At 42.7% G+C, this 20,241-nt stretch overlaps 7 protein-coding genes across 7 annotated transcripts; 4 read left to right on the forward strand and 3 right to left on the reverse strand.

The window, feature by feature from the left end:
- Window positions 1-25: 25 nt before the first annotated feature.
- On the forward strand, window positions 26-1,450 carry CANTADRAFT_6795 (uncharacterized protein; the record flags this gene model as incomplete). Its single annotated transcript, XM_020210969.1, has 1 exon — window positions 26-1,450. The coding sequence occupies one exon, from the start codon at window positions 26-28 to the stop codon at window positions 1,448-1,450; it is 1,425 nt and encodes a 474-aa protein (XP_020063525.1).
- Window positions 1,451-2,171: 721 nt separating this feature from the next.
- Window positions 2,172-2,876, forward strand: CANTADRAFT_53373 (uncharacterized protein; the record flags this gene model as incomplete). The annotated part of the gene is made up of 3 exons (XM_020210196.1): window positions 2,172-2,518; window positions 2,616-2,628; window positions 2,661-2,876. 3 exons carry the CDS (start codon window positions 2,172-2,174, stop codon window positions 2,874-2,876), a joined length of 576 nt encoding a protein of 191 aa, XP_020063526.1.
- An 877-nt stretch (window positions 2,877-3,753) lies between these two features.
- CANTADRAFT_53529 (uncharacterized protein) lies at window positions 3,754-4,845 on the forward strand (the record flags this gene model as incomplete). Its single annotated transcript, XM_020210225.1, has 1 exon — window positions 3,754-4,845. The coding sequence occupies one exon, from the start codon at window positions 3,754-3,756 to the stop codon at window positions 4,843-4,845; it is 1,092 nt and encodes a 363-aa protein (XP_020063527.1).
- Window positions 4,618-6,964, reverse strand: ABP1 (Abp1p; the record flags this gene model as incomplete). The annotated part of the gene is made up of 2 exons (XM_020210956.1): window positions 4,618-5,649; window positions 5,827-6,964. 2 exons carry the CDS (start codon window positions 6,962-6,964, stop codon window positions 4,937-4,939), a joined length of 1,851 nt encoding a protein of 616 aa, XP_020063528.1. The 3' UTR covers window positions 4,618-4,936.
- A 464-nt stretch (window positions 6,965-7,428) lies between these two features.
- On the reverse strand, window positions 7,429-7,737 carry CANTADRAFT_52832 (uncharacterized protein; the record flags this gene model as incomplete). Its single annotated transcript, XM_020210125.1, has 1 exon — window positions 7,429-7,737. One exon carries the CDS (start codon window positions 7,735-7,737, stop codon window positions 7,429-7,431), a length of 309 nt encoding a protein of 102 aa, XP_020063529.1.
- A 445-nt stretch (window positions 7,738-8,182) lies between these two features.
- On the forward strand, window positions 8,183-14,323 carry CANTADRAFT_53234 (putative ubiquitin-protein ligase; the record flags this gene model as incomplete). The annotated part of the gene is made up of 4 exons (XM_020210180.1): window positions 8,183-9,432; window positions 9,523-10,453; window positions 10,607-11,033; window positions 11,094-14,323. 4 exons carry the CDS (start codon window positions 8,183-8,185, stop codon window positions 14,321-14,323), a joined length of 5,838 nt encoding a protein of 1,945 aa, XP_020063530.1.
- A 157-nt stretch (window positions 14,324-14,480) lies between these two features.
- UBR1 (E3 ubiquitin-protein ligase) lies at window positions 14,481-20,105 on the reverse strand (the record flags this gene model as incomplete). The annotated part of the gene is made up of 1 exon (XM_020210970.1): window positions 14,481-20,105. The coding sequence occupies one exon, from the start codon at window positions 20,103-20,105 to the stop codon at window positions 14,481-14,483; it is 5,625 nt and encodes a 1,874-aa protein (XP_020063531.1).
- Between the last annotated feature and the right edge of the window lie 136 nt (window positions 20,106-20,241).

Genomic DNA, 20,241 nt, shown 5'->3' on the forward strand with positions numbered 1-20,241 from the left:
ACCCGTACATCCACATACCCCAACCATGCGGTACCTTTCCTTATTATCCTTGACGCTACTACTGAGCGGCGATGCATTCCCGATAGCACTATCCAAGCGAGACACCCAAGGCCAGGAGGGGACGTTTCAGCAAGAGCTGGACTCCGTGTTGTTGGCCATGGTGCTAATATCGTCGATCGGCGGATTCCTCGTGTTCGTGAGCTTGTTGCTCTGGTGCGTCGTACGCCGTCGGCTCCGTTTGAGTGAAGATGAACTCATACGAGAAGAAGAGAACCAGGCATATCTCGAGCTCAACTCGGACGAGCAGGAGTTATACTTCCAGAGCAAGGACTATCTCTCACAGAACCCGTTCTTGAGGGGTGAGATGACGTTATCGCAGAGTTTGGCCATCCAGGAGAAGGGAGTGGCGGCCTACGAGTTCCAGAAGGACCCCATGTTGACCAACAACGACCTCATGATCTTGAACAAGTACGAGCTCAACTTCTTCAAGAAATTCGAGTGCTGCAGCATCACCAACTTGCCTATGAACAACAAAAATGAGGTATACTACTTTGAGAGCAAGATCTACTCGTTACCCGACCCCGAAAACACCTTGATATCTTTCGGGCTCGGAATCAAGCCCTACCCGTGGTTCAGACTTCCAGGGAGACACGTGCACTCCATCAGCTATGATTCCACGGGCTACAGGAGGCACAACCAACCGTTCAAGTTTAGCTACGAGCCTCCGTTTCCCAAATGCATCGAAGGCGACGTCATAGGTATCGGGTACCGCACCAGGAGCGGCACCGTCTTCTTCACCCGCAACGGCAAGAAGGTGAACGAGTTCAAGGTGGGAGGACATGTCAAGAATTTCAGGCCAGGCATCACGGGACAGTTGTACCCTATCATCGGGGCCAATAACTTGTGTTCGGTGCACGTGAACCTTGGCCAGGCTGGGTTCGTTTTCATCGAGGGAAATGTCAAGAAATGGGGATATGCTCCTCGTGAAGGAACAGGGCCTGCACCTCCCGCATATAACAAGTTCAACAGCGACATTTTGTTAGAAAGATCGGAGATAGACGAAGACGAATTGAGTGAGCGCGAGGACGACTTTCCCCCCGACTTCTGGGAGATCCACAACGGTGCCGAGGCCAAGGGCGACAAGTACAGCTACAATGCCTACAGCGAGGTGGACTCGGTAGATGAACGCATCAGCTTGAATAGCATCTTGCCCCAGCGGCCACCTTCGTACGACGAGAATGGCGACGAAGTCCAGGAGGGAAGCCCTGGCGACCTGGACGAGGACGCCATATTGGAATCCAGTAGTGTGTTGCGCGATCAGCCATTACCGGAGCACGACCACGACCAGGAGTCAGAGGGGTTGGTGGAGGGACTGGAGGGGGAAGAGCCACGCCTGGCCGAGGATGCCACATACCACAACGAGACAGGTGCTCGAGACAGCGACGCCTAGGCTAATAGGGCTCCCAGTAAGGCTAGTGTGGGCCCACCAGGATGTGGTCACGCCCCTAAGTTCTCGGTGCATCTGCTCCAGTGCCACTGTTGTCTGGCGTGGTGCCATTTTTGGCCCAACATCCTGGCCGTAGTGCCACCAGTTTCCAGATCATCGCATCGATCATACCCCACAATTTCATTTCTATAATTACTTTTACGAGCGGCGTGTCAACAATATTTCAAATTCGCAGATCGTTGTAGATGTTCTTTGGCAGGGCGGCATGGGTGGCCACGCACACGGAATGACTTCTGGGGAGGGGGAGCTGACTCGTTAATTTCATGAAAGATCACCCATCAGTTGGTGCAATTCCAAGCCATTAATTGGTAAAACTTCAAGCTCTACAATGCACGAACAAGCAGCAATTCGCCATTTGCCCCAGAGTGTTTCCTTCTGCCACGGCAGCCCAAACATGGCACTTTTTGGCCCTGCGCTCCAATGTTGGTAATGTGCCCAACGCGTGATGGCCTTCAAAATAGGGGCTACCTGCATACACCCGTGTGTGGGGCATGGCGATCGTGCCACGAACCCTGGCCAAGACAAACTGTTGGGAGCGGCCCACCTCACGGCGTTGTTTCGGCCCGCAGGCCCCAAAAACCTCCAAATGCCTCACGGTTTTGGAATATATAAAAGTGGCCATCCTTATCTTTTGTTATCAGACCAATAAAATAATACAACCAGGATGATCCAGAAATTTGTGTGTGTGCCTAAATCTGACTACGACGTCATCGTTATCTCCAACGGGACCATACAGCAGATCGAAGCCGGTTTAGCCAACTTAAACGAGAGCACAAACAATGAAATCCCCTTAAACGGCCACATCACCTACCTTGACACATTTGACCAGTTAGCCAACCACTTGAAGGCGTTGAACAAGGCAGCTGCCCCCGGGTCACGTGGCTTTTCCGGTAAGGTGTTATTCATGTTCTTTAACGGGTTGGACTACGTGCAAGACTTTTTGTCCAGCTTGATTGACTACTACAACAAGTGCACCTTCCTCGACTCGTTCCAGTACCACACCTTCAACCAGTACACTAGCCTTCCCAAGGCCCGCGACGCGGCCCCCATTTACGACACCATCGAGAACGCATACTTCTACATTGACTCCTCCACCGTGGTGGAGAAGTTCAACCACTCTCGTGGGTTCATGGACTTTGCCCCAGGCTTTGAGTCCGGACCCACCTTCAACACAATTGTAAGCATTACCAATGACATTCTCAAGAAAATGACCTTTATGTTGGGTAGAGTCAGAGGCTTATACATAGACGACACCCAGCTTGCAGGTGAAAAGTCGTACCCATTAAGATGCCTTGCCAGAAACTTTCCTAATGTCGAAAGAATCGAGTTGGCTAGCCGTCCAAACCTCTTATTTAATGCCATAGTTTAATTAGTTTAATGATAATGATAGAAAAGTGATTTGTTTAGCTTGTGTATGATAGTACTATCAATCACACTGGTAGCGGATCAAATTTACAAAGTTAATCAGCTGGTTGTGTCTTGTGTTTTGCCGACGGAGAACGAGTCCCGTAGTAGAGCAAGCCATAGTACTAATCGAGCGAGCAGCCGTTACACATGCCTCTCCACAAACTATGAAGGCGTGTAACTCGCAGCACGTTTCCAACCTCTTAAGTAGTTGGATTTTGACGTGCTGCAATACTTCAAACTGTGCACCATACTAATGCGTAGTTGACAGAGAGAGTTCTGCAACTGAAAGAGTGGTTTTCGTGCTAGTCATACAGCAATACAGCCTTCCTCGTGCATCTGTCTCACCTAACAGTTGCAATTCACCAGTGCAAAAGTAGTGTTACTCCGAACTGAAACGGTTACTACTAAGCCCTGTTTTGTTATTTGACTGTCACTTCATGTAACACTATTTCCAGAAAGAGCAGCATGCTTGAGAATTCCGTGCAGAGTCGCATACTCCTGGGCCCTCTGGTACCACCAGCAGTTGGCCGGTACTTGGCCAAAAACGACCCACATACAGCGAGTGCATAACTCAGCATGCCCACTGAAGTATAGCAGTCCTTTTCTGGGCCAAAAGAGCGTAGTAATCAGTCCTTGAGCAAGGTAGTGACTGGATAGACTTTCTCACTAGCGGCTGCGAGCCGCCGCTTATGAGCGGTTTGTGCCACAATCGCGCGTATTCACCATGCGGAGTACCCCTTATCGTGGCCCGTTATCTATATAAAATGGTAGCACGGTCGCAACATAATGCTTGGCTATTCGCAGCTTTATTTCTGAACTCTTTTGCAACAATCCGCGCCATGCCGAGCAGTACAGTTTTGAACATCCTTTTGGGAGTCTTCTTGGTGGTAGTGGTAGCATACTTTGAGTGGAAAAGGAACCAAAAAAGCGTCCCTTCTCCTGCTGCGATTGCTGCTGATAAGATTTCTCCAGTTGATCCGCTGTGGAAATGGGACCTGGCACCTCCGTTTCCCATAAGGCCATTTGTCAACAAGAGGAACTTCAACATATCCATGGGGATCAGAAATCTTTCGAAGACCCCTGAAGAGTGGCTTCTTATCGAGGATACTTATTTGGAGCAAACCAGATTGAGGAAAAAATACTCGAAGGAGTACCCCGACAAAACTACTCTTGCGTACAATAACTCCATTACTACACTGGCCATTCGTGAATTTTACGACATAGTCATCAACTTTCTTTTGAAAAGATACCCACAGTACTTTGTGGCTACCAAGCTGGGTGGGGTCCAGAATGCCATCTCTGGAGAAAGCTTCCCTAGGTCCTCCAACAACCAATCACCCCAAGACTTGGTGAAGTACCTTGCCTACCTCATAGAAGAAGATTTTTTGATTCTTATTAAGGATGAGCCCACAAACCCCGAAGCTGAGTATATTCTTCGTGCCTCGGTGACTGGGTTTCCTGCTGGGTTCGATCCTAGTGTCAACCACAATCAACCAATCTCTTTCATCCATGAGCCAGTGCCCCAGTATGAAAATAGATTGAAGAGCCTGATGCACAATTTCTTTAATAAATTGCAACCCAAAGACCTTTGGGTAAGGCACAATTGGTCTATACAGACCCACAAGTCATACTTCTCGCTTGGATCTAATCACGGCAGAGAAGGTGAGATAATCAAAGAATTAGAATTCTCAGAGATCGACTTTGAGAATGCATGTTTCTTGAGAGTCGAGAGGCAATGCTTGACCAGATTGCCTCGTCTGAGAGCTGATATCATGACTGTCAGAACTTACTTAACTCCCCTTGCTAAGGTCAAAGAGGAGGGATTGGGACCAGAATTGATCAAGGCCATTGATCTGTTACCAGATTATTTGGCGTTTTACAAGAAAAGAGGTGCGTGGGGTAAAGCTGTCAAGCAATATTTATCCGAATAATCTTGCTTTTCTGATACACGGACACATTTTCGAGAGTCTACTTCTTGCAATTTAAACTTTTATTTATCGTAATTCTGCTACACATATTCTCTTATTCGTTTAATTTAACGTAGTTGGCTGGGAACAATCCAACTTCGCCACTCTTCGAGTGCTTGCCGGACCACCAGTCTTCGTCGACAAACTCAATGTCCACTATTTCGTCACCCTCGGCAAACTCAATCTCGTTGTCTTCATCCCTTTCGTAATCGTATTCTGCAATGGCAGAAGGGCCCTTGGAGGAAGCTGGAGCAGCAGCTGGAGTAGGGTTAGCGGTGGCTGGAGAGGATACAGGCTTAGCGTCAGAGTCTTGTTCCTTAATGACCACATATGCAGCTGGGAACAAACCAACTTCTCCAGTCTTTTCATGCTTACCTGACCACCATTCTTCATCAGCAAACTCAATATCCACAATTAAGTCACCTTCCGAGAAGCCAATTTCATTGTCTTCATCCTTTTCATAATCGTACTCAGCAACCGCAGTCACGGACTTCTTAGATTGTTTAGGAGCAGCAACGGGCTCAGGTTCAGGTTCAGCAACTGGCTCAGGAGCAACTGGGGCAACATTTCTAACTGGAGGAGGAGGCAAGTTACGAGCTGGCAATGATGGAGCTGGTGCTTCTTTTTTCTCTTCAGGTTCGGCCACGTTTCTAACTGGTGGAGGGGGTAAGTTACGTGCTGGCAAGGATGGAACTGGAGTGGCCGGTTTTTCTTCTTCTTGTTTATCTTCTTGATCTTCTTCTTCTTCCTCTTGTGGCTCTTCCTCCTCTTCTTCGTCTTCAGGTTGAGATCTCACTGGAGGAGGAGGCAAGTTGCGAGCTGGTAAAGGAGTTGGAGTTGGCTTTTCTTCAGAGGCAGGAGGAATCGACCTCTTTGGAGGAGCGGGAAATCCACCAGACGAAGGCTTGACCAACTGTGCAGGTTCATCATCCACCGATTGCTCACTGAGCTTCTCAGTAACATTAGCGACTTCGTCTTCATCGGGAGAAACCGACTTATACTGGCCCCTCTTCTCAGCCCAGATCTGAGCTGGAGTCTTACCTCCTTGGGCAGCAAAGTTTCTTGATGCACCACCAACCAATTTGTCCTTACTGTTATCTATAGATTGGGATCCGAATTTGGGCTTGGCACCAAAGGTTGGGGCACCGGAGCTTGGAGTCTCGTTGTTCGGAGTAAATCTTGAGGCAACGGAGTTGGAGATTTTTGGTTTTGGAAGAGAAGTGATTCTACCATCATCAGCGTAAGCACCGATTCTCTCGGAGATAGGCTTGGCAGTTTCGGATTTTCCGTTTTTCTCCAGTTGATCTTGGTTAAGGATGTTTGGCTTTGGCTGAGAAGAAATGGTAGAGGACTTCTGCTTTCTCAACTCAGCCATGTTAACCTTGGTGGGCTTGTATGCAGAAGGAACATCTTCCAATGGGTTTTTGTCGAAGTCTCTCTCATGGATTTCCTTTTCACCACCCCACTCTTCGTCGTCATCTTGCTTCCCATTGACAGGTTTGTCTGAGACAGTGACAATTGGCTTTCCGGTAGACTTAGGCACAAAAGAGCTTGGCTTTGAGGTTGGCTTGGATACAGTAGGCTTTGGTACAATTGGCTTGGACACAGCAGGCTTGGAAACAACAGGCTTTGCAGCGGTTGAGTTCACCTTGCCAGACTGTATCGAGTATCTTGCACCAGCAGCAGCACTGACCTTGTTCAAGAATTCATCAACATCCAAGTCGTCTTGATCCCTGGCAGTGATTTGGACGTGGTAACCGCTCAAGATTTTGGAAACTTCAGCGAAGTTGGTGGCAAAAGACAATCTCAGCTTGGCAGGAGAGTTATCGGGACACCATCCCAATAATAAGTTCTTGGAAACATCGGATCCTGGAACCGTGACTCTAGCCAAACCGAACTGGACCTGACCATCGGTGAAGTTCTCCACAAATTCGTCCAACGAGCCGTTGCTGACTTCGGTGACTTCCAAAGTGCCGTGGTCAACGGTGTATACAACGTAGCTAGCGGACGCGTCTCCTCTGACCACCTTGTCGTAGGCGTCTTGGATAGCACGTGAGTTGGTAGATAAATCAATCTTCTCCATGGTTGATTGGGGGTCAATTGATGAGGTTGGCCAAGGATCTACGTGGTGGAATTGCTTGTGGCGGAGGGTATGGGCGAGGAGCCCCCACGTGACCGAGATTTGTGACCATGACGTAGTACTGAGCATGGCTGGTGTACCAATGTGTAAGAGCATATACACTCCACGGACTGTTTATTGAGTAGATCTGCCACAGGTGGCCGGACTCTTAGAAGACTTGCACCATCGCAATGGCTTGCAATTTCCTTTATATAGACATATCTACTATTCATGTATCCATTGAAATTTCGACACTGACATGTTGGAATCTTGGAACTGGGTGGGTTTGTCCGATTCCTGGCTAGAGCTCGACCAGGAAACGGCAGAATCGGAGTATTTTGGGTCCAGCAAAGCACTTCGGACAGGCAGCATCAGCCGAGTGCAAAGGAAGCCCTCAATTTGCTATAGTAGTCGATTCTTTCAAAGTATTAGCTCACGATAGCGTAAACCAAACACCACATCATCACAAACCCAGGAACATTTTCAACAACTCCCTCGAGCAAGAGTTCTCTCTTTGGTGATACGAAGAACTTGCTGGGCTCGCTTCCGCAGCATATCCATATGAATAACAAGTTGGTAAGGGTGGTTCCCACAATGTAGAACCCAAAGCCCACCAAGGACTCCAAGGCCAAGATCCCGCAACCAACGCCCAAAGCCAAGCTTGAAATGTCCCTGACACGGCCCAACTTCTGCTTGTTTGATTGGATGCTTCCGTTATAGTAGATTGTCTCCTTCATGGCTGGGTGGGTATGCTAGCCCTACTGGCTCGCGACATATAAAGCTCTGCTTACATAAGCGATGACTAAGCAGTTAGCAAGTTCCTCTGGGTCCAGCACCCATGAATGGAGGCAATTGGGCACTATAATACTAAGCCAAGCTATACCACCCAGCTAGCAGTTGATTTTCTGAGGGATCATGCATGCTTGCATTGCAAGGGCGGTTATCCACTAATATTTGATGCATACACAAGCTCACACAAGGAGCAGACAGTTACCGTGTGGCTGCTTATGAAAAGTGTCTGAATGTGTCTAATACTCTCGGAAAGTACAACGGCCCTGTATTTTCGTCTGTTAGCTTGTGATGACGTTGGAATTCCAAAATCTGATTTCGCCCCCATCTGCCGTATCGACTCGCACGCGAATTATAAGTGGCAATAATCATCACCACTATTACAAGGTCCAAATGTCCACCAGTGACGCGGATACGCCAGCACAGCGGCTCAAGCGATTCCTATTCCTTCTTCCCAAGACTAGTGAGTTCGACTTCTCCAACAATGTTAAAAAAGAGCTCAGAAAACAACTCTTTCTAAGTTCCACTAATGAAGGTCAGTACCTCGATTGGCTCTTCCCAAAGATATTCAAAGAAAACAGCCCCAAAGATCAGTTATTCGAATCTATTGATGAAAAGCTCGAATGGAAGTTCTCAGAGTACTACAAGTACAGTATCAAGGATGCTGCCCACCAGGTCCACAATCACCATGCCTTTCATCCCAACCTGGCTTGTGCACGTATTTTCCGTAAAGGTGAGCCTATATACCGGTGCCTTACATGTGGATTCGATGAAACATGTGCTTTGTGCTCAGATTGCTACGATCCAGAAGTGCACAAGGGCCACAAAGTGCATATCATCATATGCTTGAGAGAGAACGGTGGAGTCTGTGACTGTGGAGACCCTGAAGCTTGGCTAAACGACTTCGACTGTTTCTACCGGCCACAAGACCAAGAATCACGTGACAATTCCGATAAACTAGGGCTGGCATTACCTCCTGGCTTTGCCGACTCTTTCATGCGTACTATGGAGATCATATTAGACTTTGTCATTGATGTACTTAGTCACAGCGACCTTCAGTACGAAGATCCCAACGAGACCACCACCACCAAAATAGAAAAAAATTCCATAAACAGCACTTTGGATCCCCAGAAGTATGGATTCAATCTGAATGAAACTATTGACAGCACAAGTGATAAATTCTTTTTAATGGTTTATAATGATCAGATCAGGCACTATAGGGATGCCGTCCAGCGAATTCATTTAGTCAGCAGGAAAGTCAAACAGTTCGCAATCATGGTTACCAACAAAGTTCAGTCCTATGGAAAAGCTAAAGTTATTAGCTCCAAGAACCTTAATCTTTTGATTGAACGCCAAAAACTTCTCAGTTCTACTGGTTTGGCTTCTTGCATTCGAAATCACCGTGATATATTTCGTGAAGATATGTGCGATGAAATCTTGAGATGGTTGAGTGAGTTCACCGAAAGTGAATTATTCAAAATTAATAACGACATTAAAAATTTATTCTGTCAAGCATTCTGTAGTAAGTGGAATGCAGGATTATTGAGATTGAAAAATTTGAACGATGACTACGAGTATAAGGTAGGAACCTTGGACAATTTGAGAATACCCAAAGTTACCTCAAAGAAGACCACATCCCCGACGTCTTGCAGATATTCAAGCTCGTGTTCTTCAATTTCATCGATGGCCCCATGCAATTCCCCAATTACCATGCCACCTTCTAACTCTTGCAGGCCATCTCATTGGCTGTTTACTCCCTCAAAATGGGACTTACCAGAGGATATTTGCAATAAGTGTCAATACAATCTTAACATTGACGAGTATGATACTTTGAAGTCTCACTTTGGTTCTAGATTCCAATACTTAGTGTATTTTGATGTTCGTTTTTGGAAATCAATAAGGGCAATACTTCATGATATGTACTCGACATCATTGATCACAAACTTAGAGTACAAATACATCATCTCCTGCCAATATGTGGATATTTATCCAACAATTGCGAATATGTTCTTACTAATGGATCGGGAACCCGAAATTAATGTCATGTGTACATTATCAACACAGTTATTTACTTGTCCGTCAAATTCCACTTCCATAGTTCAACATGGTGATCTATCAAGAATTTTTGCGACTATTTATGGGTTTTTGACAACTGAAGAAATCAAGACCCCTGATACTATACAAATTACTAACCAAATACTAATGAAAAGTCTTAAGAACAGAAGATGGGGCCAGATATTTTTTGACGTCGGCTATATTTTGAGTAGGTCTCGAGATTCAAGTTTTATTTTAACGTCCGGGATAATACCCATGTCTTGCGATATTTTGTCATTATTTCAGGGGAAGCCTGCAATCAAACGTGAGAAGGAGTCACATATTGAATTTGAGAATTCAGATTATACTTCATTTTTCCATGCTATTCTGGTGATTTATCAGTTTGGTGAATCCATATCCCAATGTTTGAGTAACTTGAAGGATTTCGAAGTCAAGAAAAGCTTGTCGAAGAACGCAATAATTTATGTTATAAGGTATCTATTACAATTGGAAAAATTAGGCATGCTAGAAGATTCTGGAACTAGAGATTTGGATTCAGATAGCTCGCAAAGGCTAGAAGACTCTGAAATTTTGGGTTCCATCTCCACGAATCCTGAAAACCGAGACTCTGTAGCGGATGAAATAGAAATGGAAATTGATTCATCTACTCACAATACTATACAAGGTGGGGATTACAAGGTGGAAAAGTCAAGTATTAACCAAAAGGTATTGAAGGAATTCATCAGTGGTAACATCATACAGGACTTCCGAATAGATGAGGAGAAGGTCAGTTTTCTCCACCCTCTTCACTCGTTTTTGAGTTGGTTAATTGAAGTTTCGAACTTCGATAACTTGGGACAATTGGCAGAAGTATTAGACTATGCAACATCTTCCGAGTTCCCAAGGTCGGGGGTAATCCAATCAGGTGAATTACCAAATCCATTAACAACCATTTTTGACTATCCTATCCGAACTATAGTGCTAATGAGTCAAATAAAATCCGGTTTTTGGGTGAGGAACGGGTTCAGCATTAGAAATCAACTACAGTTATACAGAAACTCAGGTTTGAGAGAAAATGGATACATGAGGGATCTTTTCATGACGCAAGTATTTATAAACTCCAATTCTCCTAATTTGACTTGTTTCTTAATTTTCAGCAGATGGTTACTCATGGATGGCTGGATAACAGAGAAGACGAAGTCCCTTGAAAGTTTTGATAATCAGAATGACATGAACAGTGAGAATATTAACTTCATTGAGGGTTCCACAGATGCATGTCCTTACGATGCTAAGACTTTGCCTTACATTGTTGAGGAATGTATTAACTTCTTCATAAATATACTTACCGAACACTTGTATCTTCAGGGTTTTAAGGAAATGAAGATAAAGGAAATTAGAATCAAGAATGAAATTCTTCATAATCTTTGCTTTGAACCAATGAACTACACCAAATTGTGTTCTCAAATTCCAGATCATATTACTTCGGATAAACGTTTTGACTTGATCTTGGAGGAAGTAACTACATTCAAAGCCCCCCAAACTGCTAATGATATTGGTATTTACCAATTGAAGGATGAATACGTTGAACAGATCAATCCATATTACTTCAATTATTCCACGAACACCAAAGATGATGCTATCAAGTTCATTAAGGATCAGATACATAAGACAACAAAAAGGCCGATGAATGACATTGTTATTGAGCCGAAGAAAGTTCAAATTCAAAATTTAGGGATTTATAGATACATTGGGAATTTTTCGGTTTCAGCGTATTTCTCTGATTTCATTATTAGGACGTTGAGATTTGTCATTAGGGAGGGTCTTGATGCTCTTGAAAACCTTCTAGAAACATTACTTCACTTGATCCATTTATGCTCTTTGGAGCAACTCATTGATAGCAACAGATATGGGTCATTTTATGATCGATTTGTTAATATTTCCGATCATTATGGCTGTTCTGTTGCTTTTCTATTGTATCAAATTCTTCTGGATGAAAAATTCAAAAGTCATCATGCAAAGGTCAGGGCGATTTATCGGGTATTTGAAGAGAAATATCAGAATCTTGCTGATATATTGAACGACCAGGTGGTAGGATTTGATTGTATGCTCTTAGATTTTAATGCTTCAACCACGAAGGATTTGATCGAAGAAGAGAACAAAAAAAGACTAGTTCAGGAAAGAAAGAAGAAGTTGATGGCAAAATTCAAGAAACAACAATCTCTGTTCATGAAAAACTTTAAATGTGAAAGTGATATAGAAATGGAAGACAACGAAAGAGATAAAGGGGAAGGAACGTATTTGAATTCAAGTGAAGATGATGGCGACCAAGAGCTCTGGAAGTTCCCCGAACCTCATTGCATATTATGTCAAAATACTTCCGAAGATAGTGGACCTTTTGGTATCATCAGCTATATTAGCAAGAGCTCCGAATTTAGAACAGTGCCATTCGATGACAGATATTGGTTTTTAAAGGCTTTCTCCGATGGGCCTAATCTTGACAATAACGAGGATGAATTGGAAGTGGCAATGGATACTGATCATCACAATTGTCAAGCACACCATGAGGCAACCTGTGGAACCCGTGGGGATCATATGGTGACTACTGCAAACTACGAAACGTTTATGACGAATATTAAACAAAATAATGTCATAGGGCCAGGTTTTAAGAGTAGAGGTAATGTTGACAGTAAACTTGTTTCACTGAGCTGTGGCCATGGAATGCATTTTCAATGCTATATGAATTTCTTGATTTCAAATAAGAACAAGTTAAATCAAATAACGCGGAATGCTCCTGAAAACATTGATCACAAAGAGTTTTTGTGCCCATTGTGTAAATCGATCAACAACATGTTTATTCCAATTATGTGGTCATATAATAACAGGAAGTTAGAGGACTTTTTGTCTCCTACTATTGACAATCGGGGTCAAGGAGTGCTTAATCCATTTGAATTTTTATCGTCAGATCAGATTTATAACAGGGAATGGTACCAGGAATTCACCAATGCTGCTGACAATGATATTGAAGCTTTGTCCATAGTAAGTCCTTCATCCAAAGAAATGATTGCTCCGAACCCAGCATCTGAATTAACGTTAGTTCAGCAACAATTCAGAATCCTTTTGAGCAATATGTTTCAGACTATATCGTTCTTCTCATTTCCTCAGGTTCTTAAGGCCGATAGTACTTACTTCCTAACAAATACTATCAAGTCAGTCGAAATATCGCTTCGAGGAGTCAGTTCAAAGTCATCTTTAATTATCAACCAGCTTTCCAATAACTCACTCACGAATATGCGAATTCTTTGTGAATTTAGAAATACTAGTGTACTAATGAAAATCAAGGATTGGATTCATTTGCCAATTCGAAAGGGTGATGCATATACGAAAATGTTGTCTACTTTATTCTCATTAGCGAAAGGTACCATGAGCGATACCATCTTAGAGGGTGACTTTTTCGAGATTCTAGTTAATTCCTTGCCTATTAAATCAATGGGATTTTCATTCAACGCCATTTTGTCGACATGCTTTATGGGTCATATCTTACAAGTTTTCAATACGTTGGTTGGAGAATTGAGTGGCCATAACTATTATATGTCAGAAGATTTCAGCGTGTACGATGTACCCATTATTTCAGGATTGTCGAAAGAAATCAAACAGAACATTTTGGAATTATTCTCCCGCTTTACCAATGGTGATGCGACATCAATTCCGAATAATGAGAGATTGGGAGATGTTTTGTCGTCTATGCTAATCAAGGCGTGCACTCCATTTTTAAGAAGGGCCGCCATTTTACTGGTAGTATTGTGTGCCAAGTTTGATTTGAGTGAATATGAAAATTTCAGAATCGAGGAACTTGAAGCAGATAGATTATGTTCCTTCTTGAACCTCAATAGCATCTCACAGTACTTGTCAAAGTTTGTGAACTTAGATGACTCAACAACATACGAGTATTCTACACTCAGTGACTTTTTAATTCATATCAAAACTCGAAGTTCTTCTGCCGATCAGTTAGAAATGAGGAAACAACTTGAGTATCCAGGAATCATTAAATTGGTTGCATTGCCTGAACGATTGGACTTGTTTTTCAGCAACTACTACTATTCGGATATGTACAATAGTCCTCACGTTACAATTGAAGATCCTGCTATATGCTTGTTCTGTGCTGAGGTTGTGGATGCGCAAAAGGCTGCTATTGGATGCGAAGAAGGTCAATGCACAACTCATTTCCTTCGTGAGTGTGCAAACGAAATAGGAATTTTCTTATTGGCAAAAGATAGAAGTCTATTGCTCTTGCATAAAAATGGTGGATCATTCCAGCATGCTCCGTTCTTGGATCATCATGGCGAACTACCCGGTGAAACACGAAAGTCGAAACCATTGTATCTAATGAAGCTGAGATACGATGATTTCATTAGAAACTTTTGGCTTCAGCACAATATTCCCAACTTTATTGCTCGGAGTCTCGATGGTGTATTGGATGGGGGAGGTTGGGATACCTTATAGAGTAGATAGCCACAATAACAGGAACCAAGTATTTATGTATAGGAAATGGGCAGGAGCATTTATTGTATGTACAAACGGTAGTCAATTAACAATAGACAGATAGTGCTAATACAGAGCTAGAATTCGGTAATTATATTATGGGATGCAATTTTCGAGCCTAGTAAAGACCATTATCCCTAGCAAACTCGAAAAATTCGTTTGAATGCGTGAAATCCATACCTTCGATGTATTCATCATAAGAATACCCATTAGGAACATCCGCATTGTCACTGTCATCATCGAATTCGGCATCATCGAAATGTGCATCATCGAAATGGTCTTCATCGTCACCATCTTCATCGTCGTCATCTTCATCCTCATCCTCATCGGGATCTTGCCCGAAATTGAAATTCATTGCATCTGTGTTCGTTCTTGCTCCGAATATGCTTCTGGTGACAAATGCGTACAAACCTTGATTAAGCCACATCTTATTCAACGTGTCATAACGGAATTGATTCAATGTTGCGGCGCCCGGAGTTCTTGGTCGTTTAATCTCCCCGTGCTTGGTAAGATATGGCCCAGGAATATCAATGCTGATTGGAGGACTGTTGCCAATATGAATGCAAATTCTAAGCAGGTTACTTCGAGGAAGGAAGAAAATTCCAATACCACTTGCACAGGCAGCCATGTGACCAGTGCCAGTAGAGCTTTTTTCCATACGACCACAATGCAAGCATGTCATCTGTTCATAAGAGTGGCTTCGATCTTGGACTATGCAGGTATTGAATTGTGTTGGTAAATCAATCAAGCGGATAATTCCTGGATAATCAAGGGTTAAAATGCCTGATTCCAAATACTTGGGGATCTTTGCATTCAATACGATATCAAAAACAGAGCTTTCAAAGGCAAAGTCATCATTTGCATCTGCCACTCCCATAATAACTTCATCATACGATGGAAGATTTAGGGCTCTTGTGAGTGCTTGTGAAGAATCGACATACTTTTGGCTTCTTATCTGATCTGTTAAGTTGTGCAAACTTCCAGTACTTTTAAATGAATTTTCACCTTGTGATTCACAGGTTAAGATATCCTTGAAGATGATCAATTGTCTTAAAAAAGGCAATAATAGTCTTTCCACAGCATAGTAACAATCAACAACAAACCTATCAGTTGGGATTTCACCGTCTATTTGAGAAGCCACAGTATTGAAGATAGAGCGAAATGAAGATAAAACTGGTTCAGAAATGTCAGTTGTTTTGTTATGGCCCATCAAATCCATTTTGTTGTTCGGTCTCATCAATAATGAGTAAATAGAATTCACAATCATTTTCGTCATACCCAATCTTGCCAAAGTTCTCAATGATTCGTCAGTTTGAAAGTAAAGCACTATTGTTTCATTGAACACTCCATCTACATGCAATGACACCGAATCCCACAAGCCATTAATTTCTCTTGAAAAATCATAATCATTTCCTAGAAGAATGGGTGACTTGCGGTCGGTATACAATAGTGCTCGAGATTGAGCTAAAGACCTTAATAATGTTTTGACCGAACCAGGAATTTGTTCCAAAAATGTAGAGCAACTCGCCTCCCCACCAATTCTAGTGGATATTTCATTCATTCTGATAGTGTCCGCTAGGATAGTCGAAACCTTTAAGAGAGAAGAGAAATATTTGGAATTGCAATTATTTCGATTAGATATTGATGACTCTTCAAGCAGGTCAAGTAATTCTGTTGTCAATATCCTCTGGAATGGCTTGAAGTCCTTAGACTCGTACGTCTTATCAACTAATGCATTTTTTAACATAGGGTTTTTAGTCGAACCAGTAGAGTTGAAAATTTGGTTATATTTTTGCAACTTAGGGTCATAGTCAAGTTCAACAAGATTTTCCTCGCCATTGACACTTTTTGGATCTCTAAATGAAGGAATGAATACATTATGCAAATTGCGACATAATGGACATGGATAATGTCTATTCAAGCCAATAGCGTTTTTAAAACACCTGTGATGAATAAAATGTCCACAGGTTGATAAAACTTGAGCCTCTTCAAAGTCACTTGGGAACATAGCATCACCTCTACCATAATAGTAGCCCCGTTTGTAGAATGACTTAGTCTCAACAGTCGTGTGTTGTAGATCAAATGGCTTAAAGGACCTATTCATATGATCACTTTGGCCTATGGGTAATTTCCAGAAACAAGATGCCTTCGTCTTGCTAGCCAACAATCCAAGAGATTCATTCAAGGTTTCTGCTTCACCGCACAATACGCAAGTCCTATCCTGGCTCACATATTCAGTACTTTGAGACTCGGATTCTGGTTGCTCAAATTCCTTATTCATAGACAAAAACTTCTTTCTTTGATTTTCGAACTTTTTCATTACTTTTGATTGTCTCTCCTTGTTTTTGCGCTTTTGTTTTTCTAGATCAGATTCAAATAAGCCTGTTTTTTTCTTTTTGTATTCGTTGATGTAGTTCTCTCCAAAACAGTCGATAAGGTTTTCAACAATACGTTGATCCTTTTCAATGAATCTTTCAACCAAAAAATCAGCCTTTTGGACAACTCTTGGAGACATTTTGGACTCAACTATCATCAATAACAAATCGCTAATGGGAATGTTCACAAAATGATCATTAAGATAAGCTTTCCCATGAAGAATTTCATCATCGATCAAGATAGCATGGATTAAATGTAACAATTGGGGTAAGTAAGTCTCATCTGAAGTATCAATTGCCACCTGTAGAAATTTGTAGATTAATTTAGCAAATTCTTTTGTCTTGGTAAATCTACCAAGATTTTGACCGACAATTGTTGGAACCTTTTCATCTTGCACTAACTTTGGGATCAAGATAATGTCATGGTCCTTTTTTTTGGTAGTCTGTGATGCTTGTTTGACCAATGATTCTGAAATTTCCTGGTACTTGGAAGAATCGAAGTAAAAGCTCAATGGGTCCATAGTCTTGTAAACTTCGGTCTTCAACCTGAACATTCCTGAATCACCGATTGCACTAGGGGGTTGATAATCTGCTAATTCGTAGAGTATGTCGTCGAAGTTTGTTAAGTCCTGTAATTCAGTTGAAACATCCTCCTTAATAGCACTATATGGTCTAGGCTCTCCGCATAAAATATATGCAATTGTTTTCTTGACCATCAATTCGTACCTTTTATTTGAGGAAAGACTCAAAAAAGCCACTCTTTCAACCAAGAGGTTATATAAAAAGAGAATAAACTTCTCGGAAATTGAGAAAAATCTATCCTCATAATCAGTTTTGTCATATTTTACATCATTCAAGTACCACGACAATAGGTCCCACCTCTCTAGAAAATTGAATAACGTGGATTTGGGGTCATCGATGATACAAGTGATCTGATTTATGTGAAAATCCCTGAAAAAGGTCACGTCATTCATAATTGACTCGAAGTATAATGATCCTTGTCGACTTGTGGAGAACCCGTTTCTAATCCAATATCCAATTTTGATTTGATTTGCCAATACAATGCTTCGTAACGAAATATCAGATATGTTGAGGAATGATTTGTTCATATTGAGGAGGATATCTTGAAATTTGGAGATACCATTGGTTTGGATCATGTATGACAACATCGCATTTAATGGGTTAATCAAGGAAACAAATTCATTGGTAACTTTGAAATCAATGATACCATCTTCCTTGGTTCTCAAGGTTCTGAGTTGCAAATAGTCGATCAAAAATAATGCATTCTTTCTGACGCTTTCAAGCGTATATTCACTTGTACCGATAGATTTTGCGATGTTCAAAACTGGTATTGAATATTCAATATGGACAACAAAATCATATATTTCTCGCTCGACGTGATCTCCATACTTCTTTTTCATTGGCCAGTATTCCTGAAAACATCTCAATAACAATATGGACAATTCAAAATTCTTAGGATCAGTGAAAATACTATTGTTAGAGTGCTTTGAAGACAAAGATTTCAAATCACTTATACCTCTAATGATTGCAGTCTTAAGTCTTTTGTAAGTCAAGGGATGATCTTTTGAAATATCAACAACTGTGGGATATCCCGAATCTTTGTTCCACTTACTAGCCAGTTCTTCTATAAGTGTAATTAATGAGCTAATAACGGTCTCATATCCACCCTCAGTCAACATTTGGCCTACACATTTTGGACAGGTAAAGATTTGGGAGTTCACTTCCAACAAAATATTGAGATGATCTTCACGATCCACATAGGCCAAGTTGTGCAATAGCAAAGGATAAACCTCCATTAGTTGTTTCGAAAATATAGATTTGTTGGCCATATCAGATACGAGAGGAGGCATGAGTAATGCAGGCAACGCCATCCTTGTAGGTTTGTCAAGTCTACTCTCATACAGCAACAACATCTGAATTCTAGACAAGTTGATTGTTTGACTCTCTGAGGTAGACTTAATGGACTTAAACGTGGTGACTAAATCTTGAGCAGTAAGATCTGTTGATAAGCTCGAGGATACCTTGTGATAGGTATTACTGATAAATAAGCCATTCAAGACCTTCTTGAAGTTTTTCTTATTTATGTCGCTTAACAGATCGGCCCACTCATGAATGGGCAATGAACTGTGAATGGATGCAGGTTCCAATAATATTTGCGATAGCAAAGACTTGCTGAGGTTTCTGAACAGGTCATTGGAGTACAGCTCAATAATATCGCTCATCCAGTTAAACATGGCACCGATAATCTCGAATCTCATGTAGTCTCTGGCGGAAACAATCGATGCCAGCAAGCCACTTCTCGTTATGATTTGATGGGCTTCACGCAACCACTTAGGGTCCGCAGCCTGGTTGAAAACACATTTACCATTGTGGTCGATCTCCTTCACCATAATATTAGCCTTCGCGGTGGGCAGACCAGCGTCCTTTAACGCACTCAATGCCTCGTCTCTGTTATGAAGTTCATCGTTCCAGACAACCAAATTCCACATATTATGGGAGTTGGTGTCATCTGCCATGCCGTATTCTCTCGCAGGTAACGAGGATAAATCGCTGAGGTACCGGGAGGTCAATGTTAAGCCCAGAAGGGGGTCGTCCATGTGGCTTTCCAACACAGGAAGAGTGTTGATGTTAAAATGCAAAACATTGAGGATGTAGTCAAGACATACCTCGAGGGTGAGACGCAAGGCATCTCTGATTGCTTGTGGGACCTCCACATTGTCCTCCTCGTGCAGGAAACATTTGCAATTCAAGTTTTTGAAGGCTTCGGGGTCTCCACAGTCACAAATTCCGCTGCTGCCCGTGGTGCTGTATACTGAGACGTTGTGATCGATATGGTCTTGGGGATTGAAGCAAAATACACATAAGACGCATGAATCATCGAACCCACACTCTGCACATCTGTAGACTGGCTCTCCTGGTTTGAGTGTTCGAGCACATGCTTTATCTGGGGGATGTGTGTAGTTAGTGTCCCTGGGCTTGCGCAGGTAGAATGGTCGCTTCTGGTTGGTCTTAAGGACCACCCGTTTGTGCAAGCTCATGAGCTCTTTGGGACCAATGTCAGGGAAGAGGACGTCGATGTGGCGTCCATTAGCGGTACAGGCGTAGTAGAGCGCACGGTACACGTTCTGGCGTACGAGATCAACTTCGGTGTACTGGAGCTTCCGGGGCAACTCCACTAAAAACCGCTTCAATGGGAGGAATGTCTGGAGGTGTGGTGGAAGGGCCAGATCTGCAGCACGAGCCCGTTCGCTGGCATTGGCCAGCGCGGCCAAGTCTGCTTGACTCTCGGAGTCGGTGCCATACGGCGAGTGGTACATTTCGATATCGGAACCGGAGTCGTATGACATCTTGATGTAGTGAACAGCAGGTTAATTGCTAGTACTAGCTATGATTAGTGAGAAAGTCGTGCTGTGGACGATCGTCTGCCACCACTGGCACCAGTGCACAGTGCGAAACCGATAGCGACAATTAAATTTTTCGGAA

This window comes from Suhomyces tanzawaensis (genome assembly GCF_001661415.1).
Source record: "Suhomyces tanzawaensis NRRL Y-17324 unplaced genomic scaffold CANTAscaffold_5, whole genome shotgun sequence".
Lineage (NCBI taxonomy): Eukaryota > Fungi > Ascomycota > Pichiomycetes > Serinales > Debaryomycetaceae > Suhomyces > Suhomyces tanzawaensis.